Source organism: Amyelois transitella, chromosome 4 (genome assembly GCF_032362555.1).
Source record: "Amyelois transitella isolate CPQ chromosome 4, ilAmyTran1.1, whole genome shotgun sequence".
NCBI classification, from domain to species: domain Eukaryota; kingdom Metazoa; phylum Arthropoda; class Insecta; order Lepidoptera; family Pyralidae; genus Amyelois; species Amyelois transitella.
The window spans coordinates 5,875,081-5,903,033 of record NC_083507.1 but is presented as its reverse complement, the minus strand read 5'-3'; the positions used below and the strand labels follow the sequence as shown (position 1 = coordinate 5,903,033).

Sequence of the window (27,953 nt, the reverse complement as noted above, 5' to 3'; positions counted from 1 at the left end):
TGAAAAGCATATGGTCGGGATGTGTTTATTGTAAGTTTTATTAAGAGAAATATTGTGGTCTAAACTATCGTTGTTGGACCAGTGATAAACGTATTGGACTTTTAAGCGATGGACCGGGTTCGAACATCAGTGCAGCCAGGTGCCAGTTAAGAACTTTTTTTAGGTATTTTAGACATCATTGGATGAGACATTTTTAAGAAAATTGCATTTTTAGGAAACTTTTATATACGGTACACATAATCCAAGGTCAAGTTTCTATGTTATCAGGATCCGCGGCAGTCGCTTACTAAATGATGTATCTGATTTTCCTACTCCTGAATTATAGTCCATCCTGGGTTCAACATTGAGTCTTACTATTGAATACGGAACCAGAGTTAATGTCAGAACGTTTCAATGGTAGGCTATAAGGCTATTGAATAAAAACGACGATATTCACATTTTAAATCTATATTCAGGATCTTAATGATTTAATTTGTCACTAAATAATTCAATAATTAAATTAAAAATCTACATGTACAAAAATTTGATTTATATACACGAATTTTCATGCAACTAAGTGTACTTATACTAATTGGTAGGTAAGCACATAATTATTATGAACATTATTTCAGAAATTTACAAATTACGAGCGACAACGTTTACGTAATTCATCATCGCAAATATCGAATATCGGATTAAGTAATTAATATTAAACGTGCTGAAAAAAATACCGAAAATGTTTGATGTATCATAAGCCATATGGGTAGTGTTTATTTCCTGCTAATTACAACTTGCTAAGTATGACCACAACTTGTAGCGTTAGGCCTAGCACACACCTGCAAAGTGGAGCTCCCCCACCTATCATACAAACCTCTATCAGGTGCAGTTAAATAAATATGTAAACTACTCTCTAATTAATTGCGGAATAGTAAATGTAACAAGCATAACGACACTTTCATTAAACAATAGATGTGGCAGTGTTTTAATTTTTTAATTTCATTCAATACATCAACTGCGCTTTCATTTTACTCGAGAGCATTCTGCATGAATTCTTAAAAACTCGTGATGGTAATGTTTTCCTTGTGAACTACTACATTTAAAAGTCAGCTAGAAAAAGCCATAGAAGCCCAACAGAGGCAATAATGCACCTAAAAACAATATTGATATCTATGCGAAGTAAACATTATACGTATTTATTTACACACAAAGACGAACGAACATTTGGCACATCGAAGCGTCTAACGCTCACACGCGGCCCACTGACGCTCCACTACAGGTTCTGAGCAAATACAGATGCAAAGAGATATCTACAGAAATATTTACTTTGTTGCCAACGATCGGTACATGCGTGCGATTATCTTTATTTTATTCCATTATTCATATACTTACTATTATTTTAGGAATCAAATTCCTACAGATTAAATTTCTCTATTCGTAATAGTCGCACGAATGTTCAATCAAGGCTTTATTACTACTAATTTCGACTTACAATATTAGTGAGTTCTTATTCTATATTATTTACATCTCACAATCAGTCGTATAGTTATATATTTTGGCAGATAATTTTTAAAACTATTTTTATTATAAAATGTCTGGTTTTATTCGTATTCGAATCGCAACGTAAATATTTCGGTTGGCACTTTATACTCGTAAATTGTCCATATAGGCCGGACTAAAAAGCTTTTAAAAATATCATGAATTATTATAAAATACGTATGTAAAAATTCTGAAATACGATACTATTTTTGACTATGATGACGTCGATGATAAACTTATTTCACAACCTGTTGCTGATGTTCGAAATGACTGTAATATTAGCTGAGCAACCTATGGGGCGAAATTACTTTTGAATTTTTGAGGTTAGAGAGGATTTAATATTGTCAAAGAGAGTATTGATTCTCGCGAAGATGTTCTATTTGGTTCTAGAAGTTGCTATCGTAGTCTGAGCGGCGCCGGCCGTAGTGGGATCGCGGGTACTCGCCGGTGTAGCCGTACACCTGAGAGCCTCCACCGGTCTGGCCGTACAGCTGGGAACCACCGGCGTACCTGCCAATAAAACAAAAAATCCTGTTCATTTCTGATACAATGCAGCGATAGTAGTACAGTAGCAATACGTGATAACACATGTATGTAAAGATAGCAACTGTCCTATCATCTTCTCATGTCTATTGTAGAAGGCGAGTAAAGGGAAAAAGCTAAACAACTCTCAAAAATGCCTTAAATAAACATACGGCGGTGTCAGGTAACTTATCAAACCTTTCCACCATATGGAAGGTACCATAGTTACATGTTTTGTTAATAACATTAATAATGTGATTCGAAAGTCAATTATTTGTTTTATTGTGTAATTTTATTATAAGTATAGTTTAATTGTATATTTATTTTCTTGAAAAGAATCTGATCAGTTAACGTATATCATAATAGTATGAAAAGACTTAATAAATTATTTACCCATACGCATTTCCAGCCGCTCCGTATATCTGCGACCCCCGGCCCGAGTCTGGAGTGTAATGCTGCATATACTTCTGCATCTGCGGCGTCCATTCTGATCTCCAGGAGTCCCCGGGATTAGGATACGCCAGCTGCTCAATGAAGGCAGTGGACATGCGCTACAGTTTTAAAAAGATATTAGTGAAATATAACTCTTAACTAAAAATATTTACAAATACGATAATGCGAAACTGTAAACTGTCAAAGAATTTTTGAATATTACTTTTAGTTACCTGTAATGTTTTAAATATTGTTGTAAATTTTGAATTTCGAATCGTGCATATTTTCATTGAGTATTATTATAAACATATATTAACTATTTTAAGTTAATTATTAATCTTTCTTTTTTTTAAGGTAAAGGAATATTATTAATCGTTCACAAGAAATCTTAACAATTTCAATGGAACGCATAATAATGAAGAAAAATTTAATTTTGAGTATTTACTTAGTGAATAATAAACTTCAAACACATGAAAATATTATAATTATATGGCTAGAATACCTTTCCTGTTGGAAGATAAGGCAGTTCTCTCTCCTTCAATTGGTGCATATCATCAAAACCTCCCATATGACTTTTGTCCAGTTCCCGAAGCATGTCCTCACTGAGTGGTATTGGCGCCTTCGCTTTAGCGTTCTTCTGACGGTTCACCAGCTAAAACGTAACATAAACATGTTTAGTACGAATATAAGATTTTACAGTACCTTCAAATGTATAAGTAGGGAAACATACCACTGTGACTCCGAAAATAACAACGAAGAGAAGAGATGCGAGTGCTATTACAATCACAGCAATACCCCATTGAGGAAGGAACGATTCTTCTTCAGGCTCTTTTGGCTTCAGCTCTCCCCTTTTCGGTAAAACTGAAAACCGCATAAACAATATGTTAAATGGGAAATTTGTTAAATTACCAAATGAGATATCATATTTTCTTTTGACTTACCAATGAATTCAGTATATGCGGGATCCATAATAAACTTTCCGATTTCCAGTTTTCCAGCAGATTTGTCAATAGTCTTAGTCATCTTTTCATTGCTTTTTTTCATCCTATCCTCCTCAGGTTGATCTCCCATCATCATGTCAGGATCAAATGAGGTCATCGATTCTTCTGTTACTGTTTCCACTACGGAACCAGGTTTAGCTTCGTGGAGAGAGCGATGGAACATTTTCTTTAAATCTATCGTATCAATCCTCTCACTGACGTCATTGAGCTCAATAAAATAGTCGACAAGTACAGATCCAGGACTGAACCCATCAATGCGAATATTCTTATACCACTTTTTCAAAACATCTGATTTTGAGTAAACGGAATTCAACTGCAATAATGACACAATTGTTATAATTTACAAAAATTAAATATGTGTACAGAAATAATAATCGTAATAAAAATCTCAATTTTAGTGGGACCGTACTCACCTCATCTTTGACTTCATTAGCTAAATGTTGCCATTCATCTGTATGACGATCTAATAACTCTGGTATCCATTGAACTCCTACGAACAAAAAATATTATAAAAAATATTCCAAATTAATGAAAGTAAAAAAAACAGTGGGTACCAGCACTTCTCTTCCCATGCAGGTTATTCGTAAAAAAGTTTATCAAGGAAGATGCTAATAAAATTGGCATTCTACTTTTAGGCGACGGGCTAGCAACCTGTCACTATTTAAATTTCAATTTCATTATCAAGCCATAAAACTGAACGTGGCTATTCCAGTTATAAAATTATTGTTCGCTCTGTTCACCCCGTAATGACTATGTGATATGTAAATTAAAGCAGTAAATATAAAAAAAAAATAAAGAGTAAATTGAAGTATTGTAGAAATATTAATTCGTACCTGCAACAATTTTAATAGTAGCTGCTATATCGCATTCTTTTCGGCATACACCAGGAGTTGTCGACGGAGGAGGGGCTGGTGTGGTCGTGGTCGTGGTTGTTATGCGCCTGGTTGTAGGTTCGGTACTATATTCTGACATAGGGCTAGTGGCAGTAGCGTTTCTTTGAGCTTCAAGTAACTTCTCAATTGAGAAAGGAGTTGTAGAAGGTGAAGGCCAGCCAGTGAATTCCGTTGATGCTCTGGAATTGAAGGTGTATATATACAAATGTAACGTTCCCGGCACTTATAGAAAAAAGAATAGGGCCACTTCATCTCGTTGCCATGGATGTCGTAAAAGGTGACAAAGGGTTAGGCTTATAAATTTGGGATTCTACTTTTAGGCGATGGGCAAGCAATCTGTCACTATTTGAATCTCATTTTTATCATTAAGCCAAACAGCTGAACGTGGTCTTTTCAAGACTGTTGGCTATGTCTATCCCGCAAGGGATTTAGACGTGATTATTTTAACGTGATTACATACATACAATGAATACATAAATAATAAAAATATATTTATATCACAAATTACCTTGTCGGCCATCCTTTTTGGATCTTTGGGGTTACTGGCATTGGACCAAGGCTACCACTTGGTTTGGGAGTCGATTTCCTTGTTGATTTACTACCTGGTCTAGATGGAAATACTAGTTTAATTCCACCAGGAGCTTTGGTTGTTGTTATAGCTACCACTGGCTCCTCTGTACTGTTAATCTTAAAGCCAGGTGGTAATAAGCTTGATACGTCAGCAATTTTGATTTTTGGTATTAGTGATGCTTTGCTGTCACCATCGGTTGAATTTAGTTTAAACCCTGGTGGTAAAAATGCAGTAATATCTATAGGTTCAGCTTTTATTGGTAATTTTGCTTCAATTTTAGGGTTTTCTGTTGAAGACGTTGAGGTATTTAATTTAAAGCCTTTTGGAAGGAAAGCAGAAATATCTACTTTTTCAGTTTTATTCAAAATGTCCAATGCTGTCTCTTTTGTATTTGAAACTTCCATCGAGTTTTTATACCCTGGTGGTAGTAATTTACTAACGTCATCTTTTTGGAACTTTTTGATGAGGTCATCTTGCGATTTTTCTTTGGGTTTATATTCCTTAGGAAGTAACGACTTAACATCTAGCACTATTACTCTGTTTTTAGCATTAATACCTGAAGATCGACCTTGTGTGCCATTTGGCTCTTCTACAGCTATTGTTGGTGAATTTGTTGTAGTCGTTGTTGTTGTGGAAGTAGTAGTACTTGTACGTTTATCTTTAAAGGATGTCCTGGGTCTATAACCTGGAGGTAATAAACCTGCTAAATCATCCATTACTGTAACAAGTTTCTTTCTTGGTTTGGGAGTTGTAGAAGTTGTCACTCGTGGTGTAAATTTTTTTATCAAAACCGGCAGTGGATCAGGTGATGATCTTTCTGTTGAGGTTGTAGGTTGAGTGCTCTTCAGAGTAAATACATTAGGTGGAGCTGTGGTGGTAGTGGTTGTGGTCGTCGTTGTAGTCGAGGTAGTTGTTGTTCTTATAGTTTGTTCAGATGTAGATTCTGTTATCAATTCAATATTCTTATTTTGCTTGTCTAATGTTCCAGACAAAACTGCACTTGATAGTTCTGACTGGATGCTATCTAATTTATCATTAATATTTTCGGTAGAGGAGGAATTATTTAAGTTACTTATATCTGATCCTGGATCTTTCGTAACTGGTTCATAATTTTCATCTTCGGTTCCCTCATCTAAAATTTGTTTTTTATCTTCTTGGCCCACGGGTGCAAAAGGCAAAAAACGCGCTCCTGATACACTTCTACTTGTCTGAACTGAAGCTACAACTATGACATTATCTGTAGTTACATGAACTGTTTTTTCATCTGAGGATTCAGTAGATGAGAATTTTGATTCCGTATCTACAGAAATTTTAGCAGTACTAGGAGCAAATGTAACATCAGGTATAGATATAGTACCATTAACAACGCTTTTTGTAGTAACTACGGATACAACTTCCTGTCCTAAAATGGATGGTGATTCAACAGAAGTAACTTCTTCACTAGTTATTGCTGAATCATTTACAATAGCAGACGTAGTATCTGGGATTACTCGGTCATTTTGATCAATTACAGTAGAATCAATAAAGTGTTTAAAATTATCATCTTTAACCATTGTATTATTACCAGGTTTCATCACTAATACGTCAAATGACTCTGTTGCGTTTGTCTTGGCCTCTTCTGTAACTTTTTCATGTTCTTCAGTGGAGTCATATTCATCATAAAAATCTGTTGCGGTTTCAACGTGGGAAGTTTGAGTTGTTGGTTTTATTTCAGCTTCATCAGTTTCATCGTAATACTCATACTCATCTCCTTCTACTTCATGACTTTCGTTATCATCGTGATTGTCATCTGATTTTTCTGTTGTTGACGTGGAAGTTGATGTGATGCGTGGTTGAACTAATTCAGGAGTCTTTGAAACATTATCAGTATTCATCGAACTTGCATCTGGTTTGTTGTCATTGGCTGATTCTAATTCAAAATTTTCACTTTGATTGGATTTAATTACCTGGACATCAAAAGAGGCTTGTTTATTTTTCATTAATTCTCTGAATGAACTGATATCACTTATATCGTCCTCAAGTAGAGGTTCGAGATCGAGAAGTGCTTTGTATTCGGTTGAAGAACTGTGGTATAATATAGGATTTGTCTTGTGTATCTTATAATTGTTTCTTTCTAATTCTTTATTTTGAGAGCTCCTGAAATTCAGGTTTTCATCAAGGGAAGCATCATAACTTGGAAAGTGAGTAGTTTTTGGTTTTAAACCAGTATTTGGTCTATTAGTCAACCGACTTGGATTATAAGTAGTGACTCGGTGATGTTCAAAGATATCTTGATTATCGTTATCAATATCTTCATCATGCATGATGTGCCCACTTTGTCCATTACTCTTTAAGCTATTGTTATCAAATGGTATATTTTTAAATCTGTTGCTTTGTAAAAAGTCAATATCAGGATTATTTAATGTAATTTGTCCCAAAAATGTCTCTGGTTTAGATGGATCATTTTGATATGCTAACGAATGTATTTGAGATACTTCTGGCCTTTTCGTAGAGGCTGGATGAACTGTTTGAAAATTAAAAGGTAACGCTGGTCGAAATCTTTGTCTCTGCGCTGGACTAAAGTCGGCTTGATTTAGATAATATGGTGTCCCGGCTTGACTTCTACCGGTGGGTAATTGAAATGGTGACGGATTTTGATTATAGTTCGGACTAGGAAATCTCACGTGGCCATCATTGTGCAGCGTTTGTGGTACAGGTGGTGATCTAAAATTATTATCCTGTTCAAAGAACGTCGGTGGACGGCTGTTTGGAAATAAAGGTGGTTGAACTTGAGCAAAATTTCTTTCTACCGGTGTGTAGTAATAGTTGTTTTCATCTGAAACAAAACGATTGTATATGGATTTAAAAAAAAAAATTAACTTCTCAATAATACGGAATTGTCAGTCAACTTCATTCTTTTCTTCCCTTTGGGGAGAAACCAAGGCTGCGCCTTTTGTCTTATCGAAGAACTTCTACAGCAACGCAAAAAATAATTAAGAATTTTATCATGAACACGCTATGATCCAACGAAAAAGGTTAGCAACTATGGATCTGAATAGTCATTTTCGGTTTGTGTAATTGCTTGATGTAACTCTTATGATGAAATTAAGAGAGAATTTTTAAGTTCATCTTTATACAAAGTTTGTGTTAATTTCAGTTAAACGTAAAAATTATAATTGCTTGTCGTTGTTGTATAAAATATGCAATACTCTAGTGTTGCAGTAAGTGATGCCGTGTGGTTCCCGGCACTATTACAAAAAAGAATAGGACCACTCCATCTCTTTCCCATGGATGTCGTAAAAGGCGACTAAGGGATAGGCTTATAAACTTAGGATTCTTCTTTTAGGCGATGGGCTAGCAACCTGTCACTATTTGAATCTCGGTTCTATCATTAAGCCAAATAGCTGAACGTGGCCATTCAGTCTTTTCAAGACTGTTGGCTCTGTCTACCCCGCAAGGGATATAGACGTGATCATATGTATGTATGTATGTATGTATGCAGTAAGTGTGTTGTAAAATTATGCACATATGTTCGTGTTACGTCAGTCGTGAACTGGGAGTGCAATCCAATTTAAATTCTGTTTGAATACGCTTTTATTATTTTCAGATTTTGTTGGCGATTGCCTCGTCATATTAATTAAATACCACATGAAACAAGTGAAAATATTATCTTCAAAGTTTCCATTTTCGACTAGTGCCAAATAAAAACAATGAATAATAAGTCAAGCTAATAGAAAATTTTCTGCTCGGCAGACAAATGTTATGTGTCTCCTAACATTTGTCTCTTGCGCTTTCGTCAACTATTTGCTTAATGAAATTCAGTAGTAGAATTTCTGTATTTTTCTCTATGTTGCAGCCCGGCAAGATTGCATGTATCCGCCACTTAAGCCGAAAATATTTTCAAGAAAAATATATTGGATGGAGGCGCAAAGACGCTTGGCTAATCTTCTTTTATGACCGTTCCAGTTTATTATTACGTCTCTGGTTTGGGGTTCTATATCGTTCGGAAAGATAATCTCAAGGAAATTACTTTCTTGCGGTTCATATCCCTAATTAAGAAGGGTGGGCGGTCGTCATCAGTGCTTGAGTGCTGAATATAATAGGAAATCGATATCGAGTACTCATGCGTCTTAAGATACAATTTTCTCAGTTCATCGACGCGTGGGCTTTTGTCAATTTAAACACGGCGATGTCGGCCCTTACTCTTATTCATTCTGTTCGCCTAATACCTATTTATAAGTGCCTAAATTCATCCATCAATTTCAAAAATATTATTATCATTTAGCGTAAGACAGTAAAATTTATCACCTTCAACATTAATAACTGTATCTCAAGCTAACCATAACATCCAGGGTTTTCTGGATCCCATTGGGACCGGTTTATTAAGAAGGGACTGTATACTTTATTTCTCCAATATTTTCCTCTGATTAAGTTGGCTGCGGCCGGATTTCCCCGGGGTCCGCCGGGTGCCATAGCCCGGTGTCAATTTTTGATCGTCGTTATTGATCTTACGCAAAGTATGCGGAGATCGTGTTTTGAATAAGTTACATTATACCGTTTCTAAAATGAGGATTTAGTATTTAGCTATACCAGCGCTAATTATCTAATTAGTATATAATAAATTGAAATAAGGCCACCTAATACAAGTTTGGTAAAAACTTTTACCCAAAATGACTATCCAAATGTATTCTTATATGTATATGAAACCTAATTTTCAGTCAATTACAAAATACTTTTAATGTAAAAACAATGGTGACGAATGTTATTACTGCTAACATTCTTTATACACGATAAATTTCAAAGGATCCATTTTGCTGTGTAAAACATATTTGTAAGAACAATTTGTTGTAAAGAATATCAGGGTAACATATGCTCTAAATTGCATGTAATTAGGCAGGCATTGCTGCTGGCCTGCGCTTGATATGGGATATGGCTCAAAGGCTCTTTGTGTGAGTCCCGCTTAGCATAAATATCTGGATTAAATTTTTGTTTTAAAACACGTTATTTATGTCACGCGTTAACGCTTATGTTCGGGGCGCCTAAATGATATTTTTATGCCCGCTGTGAGCAATTTGGGTCACTGCCGGTACAATTTTACAAAAGATTTCTTTGGTGTATTATGTATATATATATGGTGTACATAACATATATATATATATATATATATGGCAAAACAACGTTTGCCGTGTCAGTCGGTGACGAAAAATGATTGAATTACTAAAATGGCTATTAAAAATAGGGATTAGTGATAAAAGGATAAAAATTTAGGGTTGTATGTATTTTTAATGCGACATAATAAAAAATAAAGAAATTTAAAAAAATGTTAAGGATGGAAAACCCTTATCACTAAGGGGTATGAAAAATAGATGTTGACTGATTCTCAGATCTACTCAATATGCTCACAAAATTTCATGAAAATCGGTCAAGCCGTTTCGGATGAGCACGGGAACGAACATTGCGACATGAGAATTTTATATAGGTACATTAACAATTTTGTATACCAAAAAGCCAGGTAAATAGTATAAAACTAAAGTATGTTTCTTTACTCGCCATTTTATGAACTCAGTTAACAATTAAAATTAATTACATTCACCAAATGTATTGCGTGGAAACTTTCCCGTTTATATGAGCAGTAAATGTTTACAGCAACATTCGCGAATGTTTGCCAACTGTTATGGAAAAGTTATCTCTGAGTCGGATTAATCTTTTCGCTTCGTTAGAGCTCAGTAACTTGAGGTCCGTGGAGCATTGAGAAGGAAATCATTTTGTAACTAAGTGTAAGCAGGGCCCTAGGGTATGTTACGTCATGATATATTTACCAGGGACAACGACTTGTAAAGATATTCAATTCGTTGTAATGGTGGTGAAATAGATAGAATCTGAAATTTATCTTGAATCAAACGTAGTTTGTTTTTTTTTACTGCACTACTATGATAATCTTATAATTACAATTTCTACTATTTTAAATGTTAACTTTATGGAAATACAAGGAGCAGAAGGACGTTACAATACATGTTAAACCTTAAATTATTCTGTCAATAAATTGTTGTCCAGTGTTTATAATGTTAAGCGATATCATGCGTTAAGATCTCAGAGGTTTCAATGTTTTCATCAATATTAATTATAAAATAACGGGCTGTTAATAACAGCGTAAACTATCACGTTCAGAGGAAAAGGGAACAGGTACAGTTATCGAGCCACAAAGTTCCTCATCCCTAATTAGTTTGGGTACTCACGTGCGCTCACCAACGTTTCAATAAGATATACCCACGTAGGTACCTATCATGTGCAGTGGACCACGTTAAAATTATACTACTCTCAATATGTCTACGGAAGTTATATCTTTTTCCATGTGGCCCACTGTACCTATTATGGTTTTATTGCTGACCGTCACCTAATTTTCGTACTTGATATTGCTCAACATTTTGTCTGTTGCCATTTGTTGCCTAGACTTTGTCGCTTTAAATGCAATATAGTTATACTGGCCTATTCGCAGTCTGGCAACATTTATTAGCATCCCGCGTTATTATTTAACGATTTTATAAGGCTTTGCTATGAGTAAGTAATATATTTATAAATGTCGAGATCATCGTTATAAATACATGAACGAACATACATTTTTAAGTTTTCATTCTGCGAAAGAGTTTTGGTGGACGAATTTACAATAATTAAGTAAAAAGAGATGAATTTATTTGAAATACATAGATATAGAATAAAATCCAGATACACATAAATAAATATTAAAATAACATTTCCTATTAAATAAAAAAAAGGTTTTCATTACATCAAAAACTTTTTCCGAACAGCGACGTTATCTGATTCTAGTATTTTCAATTTAATTCTCTTCTGTGGCGTGCACTCACGTGCTAATAGACTAAGCTGCTTTTAGAAACAATTTTCTAGAATATCCTTGGAACAACGTTATTATGTTCCTGGCTAAGCTTTATTGTCGGTTCGAGTCTAGAATTAAGAAATCGTTGCAGTTGAAAGATAGAGTAGGGCTTTGTCGTTCACTTTAATTTATATGGTAGACTGCTTTGAGAGCAACCAAGTTAAAATAGAGAAAATAACTTTCTTTTAGCATTACAAACAACATTAGTATATTATTTTATACTGCATGATCCATTATTAACTTCAAAAGTTTACTTTGTTATTTATTTTAAACTTTCATGCATTTGACGAAACCTGCAACCATGTAGGAGTACAATTGTAACAACAAAGTTATAAAATGTATGTCTTTGCGATACATTAATGCTCTTTTACTTAACATTCACCTTGTTTTAAGTTTGAAGCGTCGTTATCACAGAGTCAAGCGAGATTTATAGGTATTCTGGCAAAGACTAGAATTTAAAGGCGATCACGGGATACTCACGGGCTTGAATAATAAATAGCGATTCGTGGGCGAGCAATGTCCACCTACACTGTTCTTAATATGGCCCGTATGCGGTTTTTAGTCCATTATCGTTGTTATCTAGCCTTTAAAAGCATTGCAGTGTATCAACAACAAGGTTTTTATTTTATATCTAAAAGCTTTAGCCAATATTATTTACTTGATAGATACGAGTATAATAAATACAATGTAGCTTATCTTTTATCTATAGTTTTTTCTCCTATATCGATATTTCCTAATATCGAATAAAGGGTTCTGACATTTTTCTTTCACTATACTCTTCCTTATTATCGGCCTTCCCTTAGGAAATCACGTCCTTATCAACAGTATCTCAATAACATTCTGGGTAAATCTCCCAAGGGTAAGTTCAATAGATGTTTAAGCAAGCGGAATATAATTCCTTCAGACTGCCTCTATGCGGATTGTATTGATAATACAAGTAATTGTTATATACGAGTTATTTCTGTGCCTATCGGGTGACTGAAACCTTATAATTTGTATGAAAGATTTAATGTGTCAATAACTATTGATCTGCCCTGCCATACAATATATATCCATATTTCCTATGTTTCTTCTAAAATCTCGCATCTATCCGTAGCTAACGTTACTATTAATGTATATATGTTATTACAAGTAAATTATAGTTGGTAGTGCAGTAGAATGTTTATTCGGTAGTAACAAAATATGTGATGTGAAATAGATAGAACTTAAGTAATTAAAATTTCTTTTAGAGACCATATTTCCACTAGGTGTATATTTTACCGTCATGTTTAAAATGCAACATAAAAGAGAAGAGTACACAAAGCTAATATCTCATGGTTTAACTTTGCAAAAAATGCGTTCACGTAATTACGTGGACGTAGCTTTCATTAGCTTCTTCAATCAGCTGTCATATAATTGTAGTAAGTACTTACCTTGACATTGCGTTTCTTTTATGACACATAGGAGGAACGCCGTGATTGTCACGAGCCTCCAACGGCGACGTCCCATTTTTAAATTAATTTTCACCGGATCATCAGTACGATGGCTTCCTATCAATTTATTTTTATAATAAATCGGCAATCCCCCAGCTTGAGAGCCTCATATTTGGCAACGAAATTGGCACAGATTTCGATTACGTTTTAACCATTTTGGCAGCGACGTCACATCTGAAACAAATGAAAGAGTTTATTAATTTATATTTATTAATGTAAGTTTTTTTAATTGAGTACAAAATCGATTATATCTGAGAGTGCAATCGATAAAAATGCAAAGGATGATGATTACTAAATTTAGGGAATACGTTTGTTAAAATAAATATGCTAATAGTTGATATCGGGAAAAATTTTGCTAATCTCTGCACATCTTTGTCTGCACCAGTCATATATTTAACACAAAATGTTAAAAAGTACTCCACTGAGATAGATATCGGCATCACTATTGGTACAATTATTTTCTACCCACTTGACCCCAATATTGCACAATTACACAATACAAAAAACTTTTTGTGATTTTTTAAGGAACTACATAGTTATTTTTGTCTTTACTTTTATCACCTCTTACGACATCCCTAGGGAGGGATAGTGGTAAATATTTACAAGTAGAAAGCACAAATTCAAAGCAAATGAAACAATCGCCAACTCCATACTTGATTTGGTAAATAGTTTCGTCTATTTAGACGTCGTGCCCAAAGTTTCGCAACTAATCAATTGACCCGAAACTAAATTTACAGTATATTCAAAGTAGAGAGTAGAGGTGACAGGTATCTTGATTACTTTAGAATTAGTTTCTGATAAATTTGGGCCTGCTACTGTTAAAGATAAGACATGTTAAGAGAGTTTCTGACAAGCAATTACAAACTGTACATGATAGGACCCTAGATAGTTATTTCAATGGAAGGTAATAAGAAAATGACGTCAGCTGTCTTATAATATTCTGCATGCATAATGAAACCATTCCTTAATGCGGTGGCTAAACGATCATGGCTACCTTGAATAACATATTTTCGCATGCGCAGAAAATCCTTGTTGTTCTTCATGATGATCACCGCGAAGTATTTAAAATGATTTGGAGATTTAAGGGTAAAGGTTTATTTTAATCAATATACTTACAAATAAAATAATTTAAAAAAATAATATATACCTAGTAGGTACCTACATATTTAACACTTTGAAAAATTTTAGTCTCAAGTACTTATTAAATTAAATTTTCTTGGAAGAAAAAGTTTCTTCTCGTTAAATTAAGAAAGATACAATTATTTCATTTGATGTATTTGATAATAGTTAAAAAATATGTTTTGTTTTGTCGGTTCATATGAAAAACACTAAGCTTTAAGATCATGCAATTAAATCACGTCAAAATCAATAAAGAAAAAAAAATAGGTTTAGAAAAAGTCTATTCATATTGTTTTACTTACCATTACTTCTATTTAGAGCATTATAGTTTTATTAAGGTTTCAGAGCAACTAATATATGTATTTAATAACGTATTTTTAGGGTTATTTTACCCAAAAAATACGTTATTAAATATACTGTGTTCTGTGTCTCTCCGTCTGTCTGTCACCAGGCTGACTCTCATAAACAGTGATAGTTAAAAAGCAGAAATATTTTTAATTATGTATTTCCGTTGCCGCTATAACAACGAATATTGAAAATTAAAAATAACAATATTAAGGGGGATCCCGATAAAATAAAGGTCGGTTTTTCTTATTTTTTTTGCTCAATATTTAAAAAGGTTACAGGTAGACGCTTAAAATTTTCACAGAATATTTACTTGTACATTGCCTTCAAAATAAATAATTATGTAACAATAATTGTTAAAGGGCTCCTATACAACAAACATATTGGTCTATCTACAGCACCATCTCATTAATTTCTCTTAACTTATTAGGTTTGGACATGCAACGTTGTATTTTTGGTCGATTTCAATAAACAATTAGAAACGTGAATATAAAAAAAATTAAGAAACAAACGGGTTGATAGAATCATACGTAAGCCGGTTTTTTAAATTTATGTTAGGCCTAGCATACTGCATTTTATATTATATAGTAGCATTATTTGGGCGAGGGGTTAGGATTAGGTATTATATTTGGTGAACATGAAATGGATGGTCGACCATTGGGCATTATAAAATAAAGGTGATATCACTAAAAAATGCTTTCAATTATTCACTTACGATTGTTAAATTTTTTCTATTTTAATCTTTGTTTTGTCTGATATCAGATTTATTTGCATCATTGTTATCATCCATCTTGTTCAAGTTAGAACTTCAAAGCTCTACCATTATTCTGACAGGCATCAGAGCAATTACTGAGTACAAAGATAATGTCAGACTTCAAAATAGCTTCACAATCAGGGCTCCTTTGTGGTAATGCAGGCAAGTGCCGTCACAGACATTTAGAGGTCCCTAGTCTAATTATATCCCTTTTGCGTATGTTTTAGATGTTGACTCCGCCGTGGTATCTTGTGCTCTTAAATAGGGAAGTATTTGGCATATAGGAAGAGCGTTATAGTTTATATTATATGCTATTTGCGTAGGTGGACCTTTGGTATGTGTCTTGAATCTACAAACAAACATGAAATTGAAAATTAGTTAGCTTAGTTTCATACAATTTGGCATGAAGGAGAATTTTATAATGTACCGAGAAAAGGAATATTGAATTTGAATAAATTAGATTATTTTATCCCACCAGAGCACCATTTTGAGCAAGATATTTTCGCAAAGTATCATGAAATCTTTTTTTATCTGAATTACATAAGAGAAAACAAAACATAAACTGAAACTATTAATACTATTTTGATGCTGGCACAAAAGAAAATTCTTTGTCAGCGTTGAAATGCTGGACAATTGGTTGCAGTGAAACGTGTCGTGACGTCACGGTGCGTCAGGCGGCGTCTGTGAAAGCGGCGCGTTCCGGCTCGCCGCGCAGTTTCTAGTAAACATTGCACATTGCATGCCCCTCTACGTACGATGTGTGAAGTTTGATTTTCAAAAAGAGAATAATATTTTTTTAGGATACTCGTAATATAGTATAATTGTGTTGAAAATTTTTGATCAGTCATAGCCGACACCTGTCTACATGTAACATGCCACAAGTTCTTATGTTTGTTAAAATTTTAGACAAATCTTAAAAATTGACAAAACATAACAATAGGTACTAACAATAGGATTAAGTATAAGTATAAAATACTCAAAATTTTACTAAAAATTTACTAACTTATTTATGTCTTCTTTTCTAATTTAATAACTTTAAATTCTAATAATAACCATATGCATTTCATTTTCGACATTTTTGTGTTAACAGGAGAGCTACAACAGCGTTATGAAACTGCAGACTATTACGCGAAATTTATTTTAATTTTATACAACTTTAACCTAGTTAAGTCGGCATTAAGTCATAACTGACAGTGGAGGACCGTTTTTTGAAGAACGGACTCAGGAAACAGAATACCTAATTGAAACGTTACATACTTCATTTTTGACACAAAGAACAATATGTTTTACGTAAGTTTAATGTATAGATAAAGACTTGCTTTATTTTTTATTGGCTGTTGCCCGCAACTTTGTTCGCTGTAAAGTGAAATATTGTGACTTAAATGTAGCTCCAGGGAGAAAATTTTCTATACAATTTTTTAAGTTGGATCAAGCTAAATATATACAATAAATTAAATGTGGTAATACTTAGCGTGAAATCAACAAAGGTTTTTGTAAATAGGCAAACTTATTTAAGTAGAACATGACAAAAAATGCTTCCTATGTTAAGAACCTTAACATACATGAGTGTTATTTATTCGTGGCACTTCTGAAAATGCTGCCAACACCCGGAAATAAAAACTGCAAAAATTAATGGTCGTCATAACACAGCCCATTTTTTAGGATCATCTTGAAACATGTAACTGTTTTATATTACGTACAGGTTTCTATATCACATTTATACATACATTAATAATAATGTAAGTTTTGCGAAATAATGTGAACATAATTTTACACATTTAATAATGTACTTAATTTGGCTTACTGATGGAATTGAGATTCAAATAGTGACAGGTTGCTAACCTATCGCCTCAAAGAAAAATTTCCTCAAAAAAAAAAAGTAAGCCTATCCCTTAGTTCCCTTTCAAGACATTCATGGCAAAGAGATGGAGTGGTCTTATTCTTTTTTTTATTGGTGTGGTTCCCACACGGTAAATTTTTTGAGTATATCCAAATATAATAAAACAACATACATACATATCATCATATCTATATCCCTTGCGGGGTAGACAGAGTCAACAGTCTTGAAAAGTCTGAAAGGCCACGTTCAGCTGTTAATAAATCAAACAGAAACTTAAATATTTTTCTATGAAGTTAAATAAGATTAGACCGATTCCTACAGCTCCTTGCGTGTCCCTCAGCCACAGAGATCTTTTTGCTTGTCGACAATATCTTGATTGTACTGGAGCGTGACTTAGCAATTTTTCCAAGAAAATGTTCTGATGTTTATCGTCGGAGAAATAACATGCTTGAGCTAAGAACTGGGTGAATGAGTACTTGATAGTTGCTTAACTTATCTGCAGGAACTAAGTTCTGGGTCATACGGAATTAGGTACGAGATTGTTAGTTGACTTACAACTTATATATAAAATTATCGTGTCACAATGTTCGTTCCCGAACTCCTTCGAAACGGCTTGACCGATTTTCAAGAAATTTTTGTGAGCATATTGAGTAGGTCTGAGTCGGTCGGTCGGTCTTCATATCATAAGTGATAAGGGTTGTCCACCCTATTCATTTTTTTAACTAGCTATTACTTAAAAATTGTTAATTTGGCAAAACCGTGCCCTGTGGTTCCCGGCACCAATACAAAAAAGAATAGGACCACTCCATCTCTTTCCCATGGATGTCGTAAAAGGCGTCTTAAAATTGCGATTCTTTTTTTAGGCGATGGGCTATATATATTTTAATATCTTAAAATTTATATCTTAGAAGTATTAAATATTGTTAGGGCCAAAAGCACTGAATGGAGCTAATGTAGTTTTGAGACATACAATATTATTGTAAAACTAAAGCATTAATAAATACATTCGAGAGAAATTAGACATATTAAACTAGCATCAAAGTAAGTTAAGTAGCCTTTTAGTCTAGTAACATTGGTTTTATCTACCCCATGAGTACTAATACGTACATTTGTGTTAGTATCATGGAAACACGAAAACCAAAACAAAATGGAAACTTAAAACTTGTAAGTCACGTTTATACTACATGCCGGTCTAACGGCTAATGCATAGACAATTATACAACGAAGCGGCTCCTTACATGCAAACTACGTAAGTATCGTGTATGGTACAGACTTTTAACGATTGCCAAAGTTATGAAACCTTCTCACGGTCGATGTATTGTCATGTATGCAGGCTATTTGGGTCAAACTCACTAATAGATTTTACGTCTATTCAAAAGTGGGATTGAGCAAAAAAATTAACGAAAATTTTACAATGCCTCATAATTAAGGTGATGACTAATTTTTTTCTGACGATGTAACTAAAGCCCAAATAATATTTTTTTATTACAACATCCATTTTTTTTAACTTATTTTAGTACAGAAAGGTATTCCTACATACGCGTAAGTATATATTTTCTAAATTTTGTTATACCGAAAAGATACTGTTTAAGAATAGTAACAACAATTACTAACCAGGAAATCATGTAACGGCGTGTCAAATTCAGAATTGTGGTCCAGTTACACGTTATAACGTGCAGATGACTTCATGATTTCAGTAATTGCATTAAAATCAAACCAACCATTGTGTAACCATGTTGTGTATTCACTATTGTTTTTATTAAGTAAGTTGGGTACAAACGTACCCAAATCAATCCTGACGTCAGGTTAAGAGTAGCCTTAACCGATGAGTTTGCAAGAAGAGAGAAAATAGATGGTGATGAAGCGAAAGCAGGTATCGGGCCAAGTGAATTGATTTTATGTAAAATTTAAGATTTATTTAGAATTATTATTTCTTATGACGTGTTGTTCCCCGAACAATAAAATTAAAGGCGACTAAGGGATAGGCTTATAAACTATGGATTCTTCTTTTAGGCGATGGGCTATTGTCACTATTCGTTTTATATCTCAATCTATTTGTTTTATAACTCTCTGAATATGGTTTATCAGTCTTTTCAAGACTATTGGTTCTATCTACCCCGCAAGGGATATAGACGTGAAGATATGTATGTTTGTATTATTCATTATAACATATTCGTGATATTATGTATGTATTGTATTAAAGTTTATTTTAACACCTACTGAAGGTCTGTTTGACACTATTCTTGTTCATGGTTCAGAGTAGAATTGATATTGTGTGCATGTTTGTCAACACTTGACCTTTTCATATACATTTGCCTACTAAAATAGAACTTGTTTTTCTCTAAATTATCAATGGTAATTTTATTGTATGTAATAGAATATCTATACTCATAGTAGCAAGTTGTAAAATTAAAATAAAACGTATTAAATCTAAATTACAGGTTATGGTACCTAAAACAAACATTGCGTGTGTAACCTAGATTTTCGCCAGGAGAAAGAGGATAATATATTTAAATCAGTTTTTGTGATACACAATCATAGTATTTTCGAATTGAGCAAGAACGTCTCTAGGCGTAAAATATCAATTTATAGCGTAATCGTGCGTTTCTTGGAAACGATTTATTTCGGAATGAAGAAAAATAGACCTTGTCGTTTACACTCACGTTCCTAATATTTTCCCATTTCTTTATTCAGAACAGATATAGATTTATGCAGGGCGAGATAAGACTCGTGGCCAATATTTTTTATAAAAATAATAATATTGAGTTTAAGACATGATGAAATAAGATACAAAATAAATAAGATATTAAATAAAAAATAAGATGAAAAAAGTATTGTATACTTATGTCTCTAATCACCTTAAATTATAGTCAGGTAATAAATTGCGGAATCTTTAATTAAACTGCATGTATATCAATTATTGCACTAAAACTTTACATATTATTCATTGGGATTACCACACAATCCATTTTGGAATTTCGGAGACTACCCATGCATGGTTTAATAACTTGTTATTTTAGATATATTTGTATAATATCAAAAATATTGAGGTTGAAACTACAAAGTAATTAATATTAAGAATGCCGCTTTATACTATATAACTATAAGTATAATTAAAATAAAAACGTGTTTAACTCAAAGACTGGGTAAACAATTCTCGAAGCGGTTCCAGCGCGGCGCGGTCTATTTCAGAATGAGAGCTCAGATTTTACTAAATTATTCTTGAAATTGCTGCACAAATGCCCCGGTTTGGAGCATGCATAGCATCTGCTAACGACATTGTTACTGGGACAGGCGGGGTTTGGACCGGAGCTCCTTTATATTAGAACATAGGCTTTTGTTTTGAGCTGGCTTCAATCTAATATTATGTAAGACGAGGTATTTGAATTATGAATAGAGAAAATACGTGAATTAAGCGAATGGATATTCATTTGAATGTTAAATACAATTTTAATATTCAAAGATATAATTTATATAAAATAATACGAAATGATTTTTTTTTTATAATATTAAAATTTTTCTTCACTGAAAATATGATTCATTCTCAACTATTGCAACTAATTAGATACAAGACACAAGGATATAATTATTTGATTTAATGTGTTTGAGTAAGGTTTAAGATGAAACATTTGTCATCGAATGATTAAGGTATAGGACACAAAATAGCGTCCCGTTTCAAAGTCTGTGTACCTTTTTGTTCGTTTTCGTTCGAATTGAGTAGGTACATATGTATATCAAGTGTGTTATAAGTATTATGTTAGTGTCCAAAACTTTGTCTGCATAACCTTCACGGTATCAGGTATTTTAGTTTAAAAACAATAAACTTTTACTCATTAACCGTATTACTATTTAAGTATACTTCACACGACTGTGAAATTTAAGTAGTTAATAACTATATATATACCGCTATCACTACAACTACACTTTGCCAAGAGGTAAATGTAATTTGGCTAATGGCACAAGCTAATTGAATTACTGCGTGGCTGTGTAGAAACACCTCGCTATGAGATCTAAGATTGCTCATTATATATGCATAAATTTGCCTTCTACTGATACTGTAGAAAAATAGAAAAAGCATAGCAAAACATGACATGATACGTTTTTTTACTACCTAAGTTTCTTTTAATACCAAATTTTAGTGAAAGCTTATGTAAAGAGAAGAAATACAGTATTTAAATTCAATTCCTTTAGCCGTTCAGAAATTGAGGTTTTCGGCCCTGTCTACCCCGTAAGTGATTAAGATGTAACATATCATCATTAAAATAATACGTAAAACTAACTCTCTTCAAAACCTTTCTCTCTGGTAGTATACAATAAATATTAATAATTTATAAAGAGAATTGCTCTTTTGACCCAATTTAAGTGCAATATCTCTCCGTCCGAGTGCACACGGGCACACACAAGTGGAGCGTAATAAATCTGATCGCAGAGTTACGCCAATCATATTTCATTTGCAAAATTTGCAACCACCTGATAATCCACGTTACTCAATAACTTTATATGGAATCGTCGATGAAATTCCCCAAAGTGATAAAAAACTTTATGATTATATTAATAGAGTTTAAAATGTAATGGAATAACTAATATACGAATTGAGAAGTTTATTTGGCAAGCAACCTTTCGAATCCAACCAGAAGCAGATGCCTGCGCGGTACTATTTTTGCAACTTGTTTTTTTTTGTTGGATAGATAACAAAGAAAACTGTTTTAAAAAATGTGTTGTTGATTCATACGCGCATCATCACACGCACGCTGTTTTTCCATTGGTTGTTAATATGGAATTATATTTTCGGCTTTTTGCTATAATGCCTACATGTTTCATACTATGAGCTATGGATGGAATTTTTTTTAGGAAATCATATTATATACGTATAATAATAAAGCAACAATGTGCATGTTTGTTACTTACAAGAAACTATTGTATGAATTTTGATGAAATTTAGAACAAGGATAGAATATAACCTGCAAGAATAGGGTACTTTTAACTCGAAATTCCCACGGATGCGGTGCAAGTTTCGTATAATCCTGTAATATTGATAGTTGTGCCCGCGACTTAGTACGCGTGGAATAGTTATTTTGGGCATAATTGAATCCCTCAAGGAGGAATAATTTCCCCGTTTTCTTTATAATATTAGTATAGATTTCTTTAGAAAATGTACTATCCTTGATCTTCCTTGATTTTTACGAATTTTGTAGTTAACGTGTTATTATGTAAATCTGCACGTTTGCGCTTGCAATCGGAGAACGGAAGGCAGACACAAAAGGGTCGTAAAACACGTCATTTCAAGCCTGAATACTACGTTATAAGGCATTATGCTGTCTGAATAAAGGAAGGCCTGGCCTTGCGTTACGTACCATATTGACCTCTAAATACTAGCAAAGTGAATCAATTCTTAGTTATTTTTTAAAGTATTCTTTGTGTCGTGAGCATTTTTTGTAAGGGATTTCCTAGTTTTTTTTTATATAGAATATGTTTACTTCTAAGAGTTTTAAGAATAAAACGACCCTTGATAATCGATTTTGCACACATTCGTATATAAATTTCGTACTTCTTTGTTTTTCATTACCCCTGAATTAACTTTTAACTAATAATGAAAGTGCCGTGGTGCTAAACAAAAAAAAAAACAGTATAATGCAATTGCCGAGCTTATTGGTAGGGGTCCAATTTACAGAAACACTACAAACGATATTTTCCAATTAAAATGACAAATTAAGTGACTTTACTATTTCGACGTTTCAAAACATGTTGTTTTCCAATTAGTTCTTAGACATCAAAAACCATAAAGCTCCCTGTTTACAGTAACATGATAAATGACAAATGTAGTAATTTTTCTGCTTGACGAACAAAGAAAACCAATATCAATTTACTCGGTATAAATCAATATCGCCCCGAGCTATGTCTAGAGGCTAGCAATCTGAGCCAATATTAGTTAGTCATTAATTCAATATTGACCGACATCTCCAGACAAATCCCGTTTGCAAGTTATTACTGCCTCTAACTGAATTTGTTTTGTTTTAATCCCATTTCAGATTAATCTAGAACGGAAGAGTGATATCTGGGTTTCTAGTCGATCATGGAACTCTTTAAAGTGCTGATCGCCATCATTAATCATTGGTGATATTAGTACCGTGGGGACCTTAAGGCCAATCTTGAAATTTTAGCAGTTTCCCTGTCCGATTAAAGTTATTATTTTATTTTACGACCAGGGAATAAATGAAGAAAGAATACTACTTTACATTTCGACTTAAATAAGCAGATCTTAGCATCTATTACAACTAAGGGGTAAGTCCGTCATTGTATATATGTTTTAAATCCATTACTTGTATTATATGCCATTTTTCTTATGTGTAACAAATCGTTTATCAACGAACAACGTAGAAAAGATCATATTTACCTAATCCTACAAAACCGGAGTCACTGACAAAAACTAGTCTTCAAAAGAGCAAATTTAAGACTGCTATGTTAATCATGACTTCCATAACATTGCGTGTGAGGTGTCAACAATAGACCATACATCACCAAATCGTCATTAAGCCAGCTAACGCAACGCTTATTACCTATTACTCAACTCGTTTGTTTGGCATGTCTGAGGCCGGTTCGCAACCTTGCCCCCCCTCCTCATCCCCCACTCTCTGATGACGCCACGGTTCACTTTCACTTACATCTGCAGTACAGTAAGGAGAATACAGAAAGGGATAGATTAACAAATTAAGCTATGTCGCCTCCGCTGGACCTAGTTAGAAGGGGTAGGAAATTCTGGCTTGATGTCGCGAAAAGCGAGTTAATTGTATTTATAGTCAACTAAATTTTTTCCGCAGCTTCGCCCGCGTGAGAAGAGAATACAGGTTTTTCGCAAATCCCACTGGAATTACAGCCATTATTATGGCGCGAAAAACTATCGGTGTCCCGTTTCACATCATAATAAAAAGCGAAACAGCCTTTAACTCCCTATGCTCCAAAGAATAGTGGCGCGGGAGGGGAACATGCAAAAATGAAAAAGATATAAGTAGTTAGACATTTGCTACTCCATATTTGCAACAAAGTTCGCGTCATTTGATGATCGATATACTCCGGGATTGGTTATATTTTTACTACGACATAATACATTTATTTTACGATATGTTCCTCTGTAGCTGGCGCCGGATATACATTGTAAAAAGGTTTATGAAGACATACATACGGTATTTACCTATTGTATACATCGGTCTTGCTTGCTACTTCCAAAATACTTATGCATAGATGTGATTCTTACATTATAGTTTGTTTTTTCTATTTAAAAACAACTGTAACTTGTAGAGGATAGATAATATATTTTAATTACTGTTTTATCACTTACTTATATAAATTTGCATAAGACATTTTGAGTCTCCACTATTGTTTGATTAGAATCAATTAATTTTAATTAAATAGTGTCAATGAAATGGGGATAAGCTCCGAAGCCTAGTCTTAGAAGTAGATGCAACCGGGAAGTATATATGAAAGAGAGTCTCAAAATTAATTTAATATATGGAAAATAAAATTCTGTAGCATTGTCTATTCATAGGTGTCGTAGCAGAGACGCGTTGATGTCTTTTAAAGTTAGTATTAGTTTTTCTTTTATTTTGTTTTCTTTATGCACTTATATACATGGCTTGTAACATATCGACTACGAAAAGTTCATTGCTGGACGTAGCCCTCCCTTAAGATCTCCAGCTTAACCGGTTGAAAGTAACCTGCCTTCAATGCCTTCCTGCAACCTTAATAAGGTCGTTTGACCACCTATGACTGGCTTGTCTTTCTTGAGCTTGTCAGTATGTAATTTCTTTCTCAAAGGCTTAATGCTCCATTTTCTATCCGTGCAATATTCGTTATTGAAAAGATAAAGTGAAATTGTTAAATCCAACTTGTCAATTCCAATTGAAGTGCCTTTATTTTGTAAGTTTTGCCTCAGATCACAACCGGTTTGAAATATCCGACCCGAATGGTGTCTGAGTTTTAAATGTCACTTGTTCACCTTCTCAAATATGTTGATGCATCTCAGACTATACCGGAAACATTCAGCATACTGAACTAACAGCGCTCCCTTTTTTCAACTGATGTGATAGAAATTAAATAGTTGATGAGCGATGAGCTAGCAACTTGTCACTGCTTGTTTGATCTCGATTCGATCATTAAGCCAAACAGCTGAAGATGGCCTTTCAGTCTTTTGTTAGCTGTGTCTACCCCGCAAAGGATAAAGACGTGATCATATCTATGTATGTATATTTTTTAGGAGATACTCAAACAAAGACTTCACTACGTGTGTGATATGTCCTTTTCGTATCTTGTTTTTGCTTGTAGTATTTGTTACAAAATATCTGTAGCAAGCATCTCTTTCTAAACATTTTAAAACCTATGAAACAAGAATTTTCTTAAACATATCTATGTCAGGTGCTGTAGATTTCTTGATAAAAATTAAAAATATGAAGACATTTGTACGCCAGTGTAGGTTTATATCAACAACCTAGTTACGACTACCGTCTCCTAGACTTCAAATGGGATCTCCGACCTGCTCCAATTAGCGGCATAACCTCATTGCCTCGGAATTTCGTTCATTGGATTCTTGGCTTGTCGACGACGCACTCAATTCTGATTCACTCATCTTTTAATTAGATTTAGAAGGCAGCTATGATTATTTAAAATATAAGCTAACTAGCTGCGCCAATGGAATTCGCTCCCGTGGGAATTTCGGGATAAAATATACCTATGTGTTATTCCATACAAAATTTCATGAAAATCAGTTAAGTAGTTATTGCGTTAAAGAGTTACAAATACTCAGACATCCTTTTTAACTTTCGCATTTATAATATTATTTATAATATAAAAAGGAACAAATTTAAATTTTACGATATCAAACAAAAAATGCTAAATGTATTATCATATATAGAAAAGAAGTCATGTTAAGCTTTCGGGATTATTTTTATAATTCGTTTTCAATTCTGAATTTAGGTAAATACAGTGGACAAACGCGGTGCATAAGCGAGTCTCAAAAATTTTTCTTCCAATAATTATCTGAAAGAACAAAAGAAAGTCTCCAAAACTTTTTTTAGACATTTCAGTAAAGAGGTCATAAGTAAAAAGTTTATCTCGAAAATTTATAGCAACTTAAAAATTAGGCAACTTTGAAAGTTAGAGTACCGCATGAAACTTTTATGTCCGCCTGGGTAAGTTGCCGACTCAAATCGTTATAAATCTTTTACCATTACTCTAACAAGGTCGAAATATTCAGAGCCAAGTTGCTGGCTACTTGTGAAAATTTAACGCTTGTTAACTTTTATACTTGTCAACAACCCTAGCAATTAGGAGGGGTTGGGTGCTTATTTTTTTCTTAACATTATTTATTTAATTATGCAGCCTGATTCTTTCAAATTTCATATACAATTTTATAAAATACTCGCTGTGCCCACGACTCTTTCTCACAAGTGCGTGAACATACAGGAACTACATAGTTCCTATGGTCCATACTTACTTTGCATATGCAATTTCTACAAAAAAAATATATATAAACAGCTAAGACAGATAAAAAAAGGTTGCTTTTTTATAAATTAAACTTTAATACACTAAATTAAAAGAACACACAAGCCAACAACGATAGGTTTTACAACAAAATATCAAACTGTTAGTTCACCGTTAATCATTTGTTTAAACAAATGATTAACGGTGAACTGATGCTAGATCCTTATAATATATTTGCAATATGTTTTAAGATTTAAAATTACTAACTAACGCTAACGCGGTTTTATTACATCAATTAAGGTCACACTTATCCGCGTCCTGCTAAATTGTCTATTACGATGAGGTTGTACTGCCTGCACAAAATGTCAACTTCTTAGCTCTTTTTAGGTAGTTTATACCTTAGAGTATCGATTTAATTATAAATAATTGTTAATACACAACATAAGTATTCTATAAAAAGTCCTTTAATAAAATCTCTTGATAGACTTTTTAAGTACGTACTTATAGTTACTGACTTTTAACCAATATGTTATTATTATTAACCTTTTATTTTTTTAAGAAGTAAAACCATGCAATTTAATTTCAATGACAAATATTTGTTCACGAGTTTTACCTTTTACTGTAAATAAATATACGAAAACTTTGAAACTTTTATTCAACAGCGTTCTGTAAACGATATGCAAATATTAAACACCATTTTATTAACCCCTTAACAAACCTTCCTCGGAGTTTCCAGTGCTCTTTACAGTTCGACAGCCGACTTGCCCATTTAGTGAATGTTGTTCAGTGGCAAACATAAATTATTGTAGGTACTGGGCACCTATATAATTTACTCGTTGAACCGGTAATTTGGCAATATTTCGAATACCAAAAACCGCAACGTAATTAATTAATAATTAGTATACAGTACAAATATAATATTTGCAGGTTTGAATATTAATATCCAATTTGTGGTGTGGTGTTAAAAATTTAGTCATGTTATAATAGTCATTGTGGATTTGATTTATCACTAGGAAATTACGAACTGCTTTGGTTTTTGAATGAACAGTTGCGAAATGACAATTTAATGACATGACAATTTAATGTAGACAGATCCAACAGTCTTAAAAAGACTTACAAGATAATATCTTGACAAGATAAAGTA

At 33.5% G+C, this 27,953-nt stretch overlaps 1 protein-coding gene across 1 annotated transcript in view; it reads right to left on the bottom strand.

Moving 5' to 3' along the window:
• Positions 1-471: 471 nt before the first annotated feature.
• Positions 472-27,953, bottom strand: part of LOC106138730 (mucin-2) — a 42,717-nt gene continuing 15,235 nt past the window's right edge. Inside the window, exons 2-10 of the mRNA XM_060954586.1 lie at positions 13,218-13,451; positions 4,872-7,749; positions 4,304-4,542; positions 3,884-3,960; positions 3,411-3,783; positions 3,200-3,330; positions 2,972-3,121; positions 2,431-2,588; positions 472-2,025 (exon numbers count right to left, since the gene is read on the bottom strand). Of these exons, the coding sequence (XP_060810569.1) occupies positions 1,902-2,025; positions 2,431-2,588; positions 2,972-3,121; positions 3,200-3,330; positions 3,411-3,783; positions 3,884-3,960; positions 4,304-4,542; positions 4,872-7,749; positions 13,218-13,293 (4,206 nt within the window). The 5' untranslated portion in view covers positions 13,294-13,451 and the 3' untranslated portion in view covers positions 472-1,901. The remainder of the gene's footprint in view (positions 2,026-2,430; positions 2,589-2,971; positions 3,122-3,199; positions 3,331-3,410; positions 3,784-3,883; positions 3,961-4,303; positions 4,543-4,871; positions 7,750-13,217; positions 13,452-27,953) is intronic.